This window comes from Rhinichthys klamathensis, unplaced genomic scaffold (genome assembly GCF_029890125.1).
Source record: "Rhinichthys klamathensis goyatoka isolate OS25496 unplaced genomic scaffold, OSU_Roscu_1.1 h1tg000291l_1, whole genome shotgun sequence".
In the NCBI taxonomy this organism is placed as follows: Eukaryota; Metazoa; Chordata; class Actinopteri; order Cypriniformes; family Leuciscidae; genus Rhinichthys; species Rhinichthys klamathensis.
In genome coordinates, this window is record NW_026606810.1 from 391,168 (window position 1) to 403,206 (window position 12,039).

Here is a 12,039-nt window from a genome sequence, read left to right on the forward strand (position 1 = left end):
GGGCGCGCCTCCGATTCCAGCCGGACAGGTGTTCCGATCATCTGCATTCGTGCTGCACTACAATAACTTCATACAGATGAAGAGTCAGTTTAATATCACGTGATTAATGCATATATTAATCACAACAATATAAAATGTAGTGAACTGGCCGCTCTATTTTTATATCAATATTTTGACAGGATTAATCACATAGTTTTTAAACTGTTTTCCACATTGATAATAATAATAATAACAGATGTTTCAAATCAGCAAACATTTCTGAAGGATCATATGACACTGAAGTCTGGACTGGCTGCTGAAAATTCAGCTTTGCCATTGCAGCAATAAATGACATTTTAAAATATATTAAATTAGAAAACTGTAATAAAATGTCACAATATTACTGTTTTAGTGTATGTTTTTTTTTAATCAAATGCAGCCTTCAGTGGTGAAAATAGAAACTTCTTTCAAAACCATCTCACCAAACGTCTGAATGGTATAGTGTACTTTATTGTTGTTTAATGAAAGAAATAGCCTATATATTGGACATTAGTGCACTGAAAAATGTATCATTATAGGCTGTGACACACTCATTCTTCATCAATGGCCTTCTGTTCCAAACACACAGCTCTTTGACTGGGAACTTTACATCATCCATTACAATAGTCACACTGGCCCAGTTCAACAACACACATGTAATCTACATGAACAGAGCCATACAGAATATCCCCTTGAATGCATATCCCCATTTATGAGTATTATAAGCATCATAAATGTACAAATATAAACAGACAAGACATGATCTGCTTAGGACTTTTACACAAACGCTTTAGTTACAGAGATGATTAAAAAGAGTCAAAATTGACAATCCCTTTTTATGGAATATTGGAGTAGCCTATTTATAGTAACATTATTTATCTGTGCACATCATTTTGTCCTTAAATTCATGTGCCCTAATCTTTAATCAAAATAGCTTCCCCTCCCTCTCACTCAAAAAAATGATATGTTGGCTTTAATTAATTTTATTTCGTCAACAGGTTCCACATAACTAGGTTATGTTAAACAAACATAATTTGTTATGTAACTTCAACATAATTTGTTCATTTAACTTCAACATAATTTGTTCATGTAACTTCAACATCATGGAATTAAGTCATTTTAAGCAACCCTATTAAAGTAGTCTCAATGTGATTTTTTAAAGGCTTCATGACATGATTTTGGTATTTTTTATATTCATTCATTCATTAATATTTCATTTATTTTAGTAACACATAATTAAATTGTTAGACTATAGCTAGCTATTTGCTAGCAGTAGCACATATTAGCATCTTAAATGCTAAGATTAACATGCTCAGTCAACCAAACAGTTGAGATAATTAAATCAGTCCACAGCCAAACAAAATGCTCCACTCTTCTCCACAATGGTAACCCACTGTAATTTAAATGGTGCTAATAATTCAAATGTAATTGAAGATTAAACACAATTACACACTATCAAGTCTTCCCCTTTTGTCATTTTCTCAAAAAAACATAAAATAACACTTAATTTTAACATTTATTCTCTCTTAATTCAACCATATGCAAAGCATGCTGGGCACTAACAAGCACCGCCCAGTTTTAGTTAATGCAACACAAATCAATCATGTAATCCAACACAAGTGGATTAAGTAAACTTAAATGTTACATATATTTAAGCAGATTGAACACAATCAAATTAAGTTCGGGCAAAATAGCAGTTGGCTCGCACTATACTCCCACCCTCTGGATGTAAGATTTTTTCACTTAACATAAATGGTTTGTGTTTAGGCAACGCATTAGGATTTTGTACTGTTAAGTTGAGACATAATTACGTGGACCTTACTAGAAAAAAAACATTTCAAGTCAAAAAACACAATTATTATAAGTAAACTAAATATAAATATATTATGTAAAGTGCACAACCTTCCTAGTTCATTTTTTTTGAGTGTTGCAGCGACATCTCTTCTCTTCTCTGTTTAAATTATTCTTATTTGTTTTGATTATTTTATTTTCTCCTATGTAAAGCACTTTGAATTACCATTGTGTATGAAATGTGCTATACAAATAAACTTGCCTTGCCTTGCCTCTGATGAGGTGTCGACTGGCGTGAGGGCGGGACAACCTGTCACTCACATGACATCACAGCAATAGCAAATAACAACGATCCAACGAACGATGGACAAACGCGGCTCTAGTATTGTTTAAGAAGCCGTTTCATTTGGATATAGGCTACGTCATAATAGGGAAGAAAACACTGTCACAACTTCAGTTTCATGTCAAGTTTAAATGTTAAGATACAGCTACATGATGAGGAGATTTCAAAGGCAATACAATACAACAGTATAACGTTAGGCTACTTAAAAACAAAACAAAAAAAAAACATGCAGCTTACAGAACAATATTGTTTAAAGAATATGCACAAAATGTCTCTGATGAGTTTAAAGTCCAGTGGACAAATATACTGAAAGCTGGTAAATCTAATCTCGTATGCAGCCAGCAGTTTGTTCTCTTCAGCTTGCAAAAGTCAATTCTGCATACTAAACCTTGAAGACAAAGGCCTGCACTGCTATTCTCACATTACATACTGCCAGGCACTGACAAACTTCACTGTGATGTTCGGAATACAAAGTAAAAGCTCTCAGTACCCTGACTGTCAATGTTTTGACATAGTTTATGCCAAGGTCACGCAATGTACAGGTCCAACTTCCCTGCAGTTGCTGGTGTGCATGCACTGCACACTAGTGCTCTTGTGTGCGCGCATATGCTGCCTCTAGTGGTCACAAAGAACATTACAGCACGACTAAAATTGATTACGTAATGTTTATTTTGTTTAGTAGCCTACCATGGTATCATGGTATGGCCTGGTACAATGCCATGTTTTGTGGACACTTACCATGGTATTGGCATATTACTATTGGTATTGGGGGGGGGGGGGGGGGATTATCATTTTCTCTATTATCAATATGTTGATACAGCTGTTTCAGCCTAAACATATTTTGTGTTATCTTAGGATATTGATATAGTATTAGGCTAATAATATTATGAATTACCTTTTATTTTAATGTTTTCAGTTTTTATTTTAAATTAAGTTAAAATTTTAGTGCATTTGTCCTTTTTTTTTTTTTTTTTTTACAAATATTTCTTTTTTTAGCTTTATTTTTATTCCAGTTTTAGTTTTAGTAGCCTATTTCGACTTATTTTATGCCACTTTGATTTAAATTAGGAAAAACAATTTCTAATAGTTTTAGTTAACAATAATGACTCGAAAGATGCACTGAAACACTTAAATGGAAGTTGCGATAGTCTTTTCTTCCCTGTTTGGATATGATGTTGTTCATCGGGAATTGATTGGATTGTTGCAGTTTGCTACTGCTGAGATCTCATGTGAGTGACAGGTCATCTCCCCCTCACGCCACTCGAAGGCCGATTGCATCACCGCAGCGCAACGAAGGCTGTCCCAATTCGAAGGCTCCTTCAAATGCGGCCTCCAAATACATCCTTCGTTTTCCATGAAATGAAGGATACAACAAATGGATCCTTCGCGGCCTTGCCTTCCCCAGAATTCATTGCACGTCAGAGTTTTTAGATGTTTAAACGTAAGTATTGAGTTCTACTTAGTCAAATATCTAATGATACAAATGTAAAAAAAAAAAAAAAAAAAAACTTTAAAGCACTTAAAATGTTGACATATCTTTCTAAGATGCAATCATATAGTTTATACTCTTTATTATATACAGGAATGGACCATGGTGAACATATTTAGACAGTTTGTGAACCCTGTATTGTTTTCAGACAGTTTGAGTTTAATATAACTTTCAAAAAAGTCTAGTAGAAACGTTCCTGCCACTCATTAACCGCAGCTGTCAGTGTCACAGTTGTTAGGCGACAAAAACATTCCTTTGTAGGCTAGACCGTCCCATTTAACAACGCTCGGGGATGCAGCCTTTTAATTGGGACACAGCTGTTTGCAAGAGGGAGGGGAAGCTATTTTGACTAAAGAATATGATGGTACATGAATTTAAAAAAAATAATGATGTGCACGGATAAATCTTTTATTATAAATACTGCAATATTCCATTTAAAAAAAAGAGTTTTCAATTTTGATTTCATGGTGACCTCAGCAATATCTTGTGTTGACAAAGGGCTCTTACCACAAGATGGCGCCACAGCTTCATTTGAGAAAACGTACACAATTACATTGCTAAAGAAAATACGACTTGCATTTGTCTTTCGATATTTTTATATTTTTACAAGAAAGTGCATTTCTGTAAGTAACTTAACATTGGCCCTCAAGGTCCACTTTCCTGCAGTGTTTTGCTCCAACTCTAATCAAGCACACCTGAGCAAGCTAATCAAGTTCTTCGGGATTTCTATAAAGTTATAGGCAGAGTTAAACTCTGGAAAGTGGATCTCAATGGCCAGACTTGAGAACCCCTGATTTAGGTAGGCTATTTAATGCAGTTTGCTGATCAGATAGCTAAGGCGTTTTGAAGGATTATTTCTTTTATTCGTAGTGTTGTCAATCAAAGAGTTCCGTTTGTGCTTGACTTGAGATGTTTGTAGATATAGCCTACCTGCAACAAAAAAATTCATTTAGGGATTATTTATCGCAATAATAAACAAAATGGGGGAAAAGCAACTCTAGACCTCATATTGCTTCCATTTAGCCTATACGGTATGCCGGTATGTATGTATGGTTTGATAATGGTTTGCACTATATTGAATATATGTTTATATTATATAATAGAAATAGGCCTACTTATTTCTTCATTGAAGTATTGTTACAACCTTTTCGGTATTAGCAGAAGAAAGAAAAAGTTCTTACGTTCTACTGCAGTGTTTGAAGTCGGGCATCACACAGTTCCCCTGTTGTCCACTAGAGTCTGCTATTGTTCCTCTCAGTCTAGATCTCCTGTCTCTACACTCAAGCACTGGGCGATGTGAGCTTCTGGAATCCTCAGTGCGAAGTCTCCAATCAAATAACCCGGTCGGACAAACCGAGAGAGCGAGGAAGGAAAGAGCATGCGTCTCATATGGATTAACAGAGACGAGCCCGTGATTTGCCCCTGATCAATACACGATCTTTTGCCACTGGACACCGGAAACGACCGCCTGATCACGATCTATCAAAGAACAACGATTGAGCCTGATAATAGACGAGGAGGACTATGACACTGGCGCTCAAGAGGCCAAGCACACGGTATGTGATGTGCTCTTTCCTTCACTATCACGGAGAGCGCTGTTACAAACGCTTCTTATTTATATACGACCCAGCTGTTTTTGCGCAGTGGTTGTAAATTTTCCTAAAATCTTTGTTGGTATGAGCTTCTCCCGACCTGAGAACGAAACACTCTTACGCTGCTTTAAATGTAAAATTTCAGAGGCGTATGACCGCCGCGTTTTTACCCCTATTATCGCTTGTTTCTGTTTTAAAAATGACTATCAACTTGACAAGTTTGGGTCTGAGCCTCAAATAGATCTATATTTGAAATAGACGTTTATTTAGTAGAACGCTCTGAGCCATTAATGTATAAAATGTGTATCAAAACAGAGGAAACGCTGTGTAGTTGGGTATTACTATTGTATTGTTTGTTTTATCTTATAAGGAAATCTTTTAATATTGATTTAATAATTTGTAAACTATTGGATGAGGGTGCTCTAAACAGAAAAGAGTATGATGTCTGTTTTTTATTTTATAAATGCCTTTTTTTTTAACTAGAAAATCTCCTGACTCCATATGACATCAAGTTATCGTTAAAGTGTCATTAAAAAAAGATAAAATATAATAAAGGTAGGCTAATTTAAAATCTAAAACAATTATTTTACAATTTTTATTTTATTTAGAATGCATGTAATTTAAAGTCAATGCATTAGATTTTTGACATTTATGTAAGTGATGTAATAGGTTATCATTCAATAACTATTATTTATAAAAGTTAGGAAAAATAAGAACTCCAATCTCCCAAAAGGGACTGTGCGTTTGCACTCGCATACTTTTTTTTTTTAATGCATACAGTCAGCTTCACAAGCTTTATGATGTATCTGCTCAGGCTTTAATTTATTCAAGTCTTAACTGTATTTTACATCAAAAGATTTGTGTTAATTATAGTGATTCATGCAAAATGTTTACAAGGAGGTTTATGCAACTGCACACAGGAAAGGTGTTTACACTGACTTTCAGTGTTTAGATGCATAAAAGAACATGTATATGATGACACCGTAACCACGATTTGGGTTTAGTCTGCAAAACTGATTCAAGATTCCTCATGTTTCTGAATCACCATGGCACGTTGGCCGAACAAGAATTGCATTGATGTTTTGTAATACTTTTTGGCTAAGAGAGATGTTCTTCATCTTTGATTAAGAACTTATGTTTTCTTCCAGGTTTAGGCTATATCCTCTGCTTGATCGCATTCTTGGAACATGGAAATCTGAAATTGGTCTCAGACATTTACTTGTTTCAAGGCTATCAGTGTGCAAAATATCACGTGTTGTATCTCTGAAACCACCCGTGCACCTAAAACCTGTCAGACGGGGGTTAAAATAAAAAAGGCAACAATTCATATTTTATCAGCTCAAAAATCTGTTTAAACTATGTAGAACTGTGATGTCTGAGCTAAAGATGTTCGTGGCCAGGCTTCGTCTACGCAACAGGTTACACGTGCCATGCGTTTGGTTGAATCACCTTCCTGTGGGATTTGCGGTTTGTGAGTTTGGCCTTTTTATCAACACTGTTTCTATTTTTCTAAATTGGGAGTTAGTTTTCAAATAAAGTAAGTTTGTTTTGTATTTGCCAAACGTCAATGCTGCTTTTCTTCTGACTTCCAAAGAGGCTGAATGTTACTTCATTGGCTGAATATTGGCAAGCTCTCCACCATCTGCCTGTCAGATCAGAGTCGAGTCGGCTACCCTAGAGGTCTTTGAACCAATATTAGGGTGGGAACGCCACAGGAAGAGAGGCGTATTGATGATAGAAGGCCTCGGCATACGGCGCACAAGCCCTGATCAGCTGGAACTACCATAAGCGAACACCCTAGGCATGAAGGGAGCCGTGTGATATTTGTTGATGGGTGGGTGTGTTGGGGGAGGGGTGTATATGGGGGGACAGCGATGACAGCGGTCTCTTTGTCTTTGGCTCTCCGAGCCGTGTGAACGTGTCTGAGTTGGCCCTGCCTCACGTGACGCGGCTGCCCTCACTCCTCCCTGTCCTTTGTTCGACCAATCTGGGAGCCACCCCTGATTGAATGGGATTATATCCCAGCAGGGGATTGATTCCGGGGGCCTGTATCTGGCTGGCCTGGGGTCCCTGTGGAACAATGCAGATCCACCCTCCTTGCCACCCCTCCTGTCTTGGCTGCACCCCTCCGGCCAAAGCTCAGTTATGAGACTGCATAGGAAGCCCACGGGAGGCCGGAGCTTCTGGGAATGAGGCAGAGCCCCATAAAGGCCATCTAGAAGGAGATATATTTATATTTGTGCAGTCCATCTGTTGGTGCCTGAGAATGCTGTTTACAAACACATCTGGTATTTCGGAAGTGATTTTGCACAAGTGCTTAACTGACACGGTGTCCTAACCGAACTTGTTTTCCATGTTAATCTGAAGGTTTGTCCTGGCCGTTTTGTTGTCCGCTTAGTTTGTATTTCTGCGGCATCAAGTGCGGCGTCAAGCAGAAGTTTCACTTTCACTGTGGACAGAACTTGTCACATCACACCTGGTTTGAAACGGTGTAATGAGCTGAGTCCTCTGTTTACCCTGATTTAGTTCAGCAGAAATTAAGCGTGTGACTGGATGATTTGCTGATGGAAGAACACGCCACAGTCATGCTGCTGCTTCCCTCTCCTCTGTTGATCTGGAAAATCATTTTGTTTGTTTTACCTTATTCATTCAAATGAACGTCCCCAGAGGTGACCAGAGGCACAGGTTTTTTACTTTTTCGGGATGCAAAATGTGCAGCAATTGAAGGGTCCAGGAATTTCTGTCAAACAGATGCCTTTCTGCTTCCTCTTCAGTCTTTTGTTCTGGTGCCACTCTTCTGGTGTAGGGTGTGAATTTCCTACAGTTGTGTTTGTGGGCGGAGAAACAGACCCCCTGCCACTGTTGTCATGTTATGGAGGAAACAACAGGTCACAAATGGTCATGCACTTAAAGGGATAGTTCACCTAAAAATTAAAATTCTGTCTTCATTTGCTCACTTTCAGGGGAGCCTTTTTTGTCTATGAAAATGAATGGGGTCCAATGGTGTTTTGGACTTCATTTGGACCACAACCGTGAGAATTCTTCAAATTATCTTTTGTGTTCTGCCAAAGAAAAAGTCATACAGGTTTGGATTGACATTTGGGAGCATAAATGACAAGTTTAATTTTTGTGGGAACCATAATTTTAGGCATTTTTGTTGAGCCATCATAACCCATATATCACTTTACACAAAGTGGTATACTTTTGATCACTTTGGGGTCTAGGATCACTCTACAATTTTGTTGTTGTTACTATCATCCTTTTGGAAAGTCATTCGACCTTAGAGTTTCCCAGCTGAACCCATTTACCATTGTGCAGGACTAGATGACCATTAAACCCAATGGTCCTGCGTTTCTATGGGGCGGCAGCTGTGTCACGCTACATGTTGTAAGGCTGAGTGAACGCTAAATCCATTTTAGAGGCACTCAGCAGGTCTTCAGGTCGATTTAAATTCAAAGCTTAGCATCTGTCCAGCTGTGACTCCACAGGAACAGGTCTCTTAATATGGCACATCAGTCTCTGTGCAGGAGAGAGAACGGCTTCCCCCAGTTTGAGGAACTGTTGTGCTGCAGAACAACCGACACTGATGACTCTGCTGAAAGAGAGAGATCCGCTTGGCTCTGTTTTTTGCTGAGCAAGCAAAGACAATAAGAGCCAGATGATCAGTGCCAAGGACAATCAAAGTCAGAGTCACACATGTGCGCTTCTCTAAAAACAGCTCCCATCTGTGACTGAACATGTGGCACTTTGATCCATATGTGGTTCAAGAGGTTCGTTAGTTAAATGGTTCTGTCTTTATGTAATTAATTATTTACTTTAGATATTACAGGTGTTTTCTACAGTATATCTGTAACATATTGGCCGATATTAAAGTTCATATAGATTTTTACTGAAAGTCGTATGTAATCTTTAGCAAATCTCAAAATGAACGGTATCTTTGAAATCTCTTTGACATAACGGTATAGAATTAAATTAAATTTTAATATTTGTGCATCCCTAAATGATCTCAATTCGTTCTTGTAGTTGATGTTTTCTATGGTTAGGGGTTGACCTACTGTAGTATATACCACCTAGGCTGATATAACGGCTGATATTTGGCTTTTTCCCCCTCTAGTTCAGTGTGGAAGTTTTTCTGTTTGGCTGACATTTGAGTGATATTGCTGGTTATATACCCAGCCATTTATAATCATTGTTTTTTGAGAGTCTACAGGAGGTTTAAGTTGCTAGCCTTTTTCTGACGAATGTCAACATCTCTACGTGGAAGGTTGATGAGAAATTTTATTCTGGCTCCAGATAATGCAATATTTATGATTGGCAAATATCAATAACATGCTGCTTTCATTCTTATCTCCTAACAGGGCCTAATGAACTGGTTGTGCAACTCGTAGTCCCGTCAAGCTCCTTTCTGCGTTCCTTGTGTGCACTGCAGGAACATGTCTGCAGCGCAGACTCAGAATGACCAGGAACAACGTTGGGGTTGTCTGGAATCTCTTGGCCTCAGCCAAAAGGAGCTGGTCTTAGCAGAGGCCCTGCAGATGGAGTATGATGCCCTCGCCCGCCATCGACAGGACAAGGGCCCAGCAAATACACTACCCCCTGACACCAAGTCCTCGCCCTCAAGGAGCGAGCCCACCCTGCCTAGACGCGTTCCCAGTCCCCCTTGGAATAATATGCAGCAAAGTGTGTCCGGATCTGACCCCATGCTCAACCACGTTCAACCCGGAGTGTCGAACCTATCACGGTCCAGCGGTGAGACTCACGGATTCAGTAAGGAGCCTCCGTCTCGTTACATCCTGGATGAATGGGAAAGTGACTTTGAAGGAACATCGCAATCGCTGTCGAAAGGGCTTCCATCCCTAGATGAGCCTCCGCCACCGGTACCGCCCAGGAATCCTCTTCCCCAGAACGATCCGTTTATTGTCCATCGAAGCTCAGCCCCACGGGATGTCAACTTGTTCATTCCTGAGGTGGACCAGCCCAAGCTTTCCTCCAGAGACACTCTGAACTATGACAACCTCAACGACTCCCTGAGCAAGCTAAATGGGGATTGGCTGTCACCTAATAGAAGCCTGAGAGTAAACGGGGACAAATCAGGGAAGGCAGTAGCTCGCAGTAACACCCTTCCTCCACAAGTTCCTCCCCGCACCTATCTTCCGGGACAGAAGAGCACTAGAAGCCAGCGCAGAGTATCAGTCGATCCGGTAAGCATTCATAGAATCTTTTTCATGCACTTTTTTTTTTTTTTTTTTTTTTTTTTACAGTTTTGTTGTAATTCTTTACTGTCAGATTAAATATTTTTTTTAAAAACCCACTTTAAATCCTTTTAGGTATCTCTGGGTTCCAGACCAAATGGCTTTGGTTACGAGCTCTTTCAGGTGTCTGAAGAGAGGGATGAAGAAGTGGCGGGCTTCTGTCATGTACTTGACTTGTGAGTTACTACGTGGTCTATTTGTCTTTTGTAACTATTTTTAAAAAAAAGATTAATTTTATTTAAAAAATGCTTTGTATACAATCATTTTGTTTAATAAGTGTTTGTTTAGGATATTAATTCAATTGTATGTACATCCTTTACTCTTTTCATCAGGCTACGATTGGCATATCCGTGCAACGACTACTCAAAAAATGCTGGCTTTGTTTGGAGCCCATGCGTGGCTCAAGATGAACTGCAGCAGGGCCTAGGGGTCAGCATAAAGGTCACAGTTTACAGTGACCACTTCAGAGAACCGCACACTTTCTCTTGTGATGGTAAGAACCTTATTTGCAACTAAATTTGGTTGTCAGTTCACCTTTTAGTGCTTAATCCTGTTCTGTTCACACACAGTTCAGTCATTTACGGGAGTGACAACTGCACTCTACAACCACATTAACTCCTGAAAAATGCAGGTAGTGATAACTGCATTTACAGAAACTCTATGCAGTGTGTATCAGGGATGTAGTGGAGGCTAAACGCACGTAAACGCCATTTACGCACCTCCCAATATTCGGAAATAGCGTTTACCCACCTCCAAAGTGCGTTTATCCACCTCTAAATAGCCTGTAGACATTTTAATTTAAGCTTATGTCGTTTTAGTTTTATATTGTTCATTATTAGTTTCATAGGTTGTTAAACCTAAGACGAACTCTTTCATATTGCGCTGCATTGCTGTCAGTGTTGTTGACTATTACTGACGGACGCTAAGGTTGCGCTGTTGACGCTCGCGCAGCCTCTCGAGGAGAAATCTACACAAATGAGCGCACACACACACTCAGTTAACAACATACTGCCTATAAAATATCTAAATGTGGAGTTTTTATATTTTTAACATTGTTAAGCAACCCCGATTGAAAATGTGACATTGATTTTCTACAACAGTTCAACAAACACTTCAAATTAACTCACTTACATTTTAGAAGCAATATTGCCTGTTTATGTTCTGTTTCAGCAGCGAAAATAATTCCAAGCAAAAATCACAGCAGAACCACGGCGCATCTCACAGGAACACTCAACCGGTTTTCATTTTGAATGATTCAGCATTTTGAACGAATCGGTTGAGTCAAAGATTCAATGACCCATTCATGAACATCTGTGTCGTTCTTGAATGAATCAGCCGTTTGAATAAATCGTTTGAATGAATGAATCAATGACTCACTCATTAATACGGCCGCCTGCTGCCACCTACTGGCGGTTTAGTGTTATGTTTAAAAGTAGTATCATTCTTTCCAATGTTTCTTATATGTAAATTTAAATCAATTTCATAACATTATTTTATGCAATTGTAATTTTTCAGTGTAAATGATTTAATTTGATCAGCCCCTAGGGTAACAGC

General features: G+C 38.7%; 1 protein-coding gene across 1 annotated transcript in view; it reads left to right on the top strand.

The window, feature by feature from the left end:
- The first annotated feature begins 4,899 nt into the window (after positions 1-4,899).
- pik3c2b (phosphatidylinositol-4-phosphate 3-kinase, catalytic subunit type 2 beta) overlaps positions 4,900-12,039 on the top strand; it is a 50,092-nt gene continuing 42,952 nt past the window's right edge. Inside the window, exons 1-4 of the mRNA XM_056269859.1 lie at positions 4,900-5,197; positions 9,592-10,434; positions 10,561-10,661; positions 10,818-10,978. Of these exons, the coding sequence (XP_056125834.1) occupies positions 9,667-10,434; positions 10,561-10,661; positions 10,818-10,978 (1,030 nt within the window). The 5' untranslated portion in view covers positions 4,900-5,197; positions 9,592-9,666. The remainder of the gene's footprint in view (positions 5,198-9,591; positions 10,435-10,560; positions 10,662-10,817; positions 10,979-12,039) is intronic.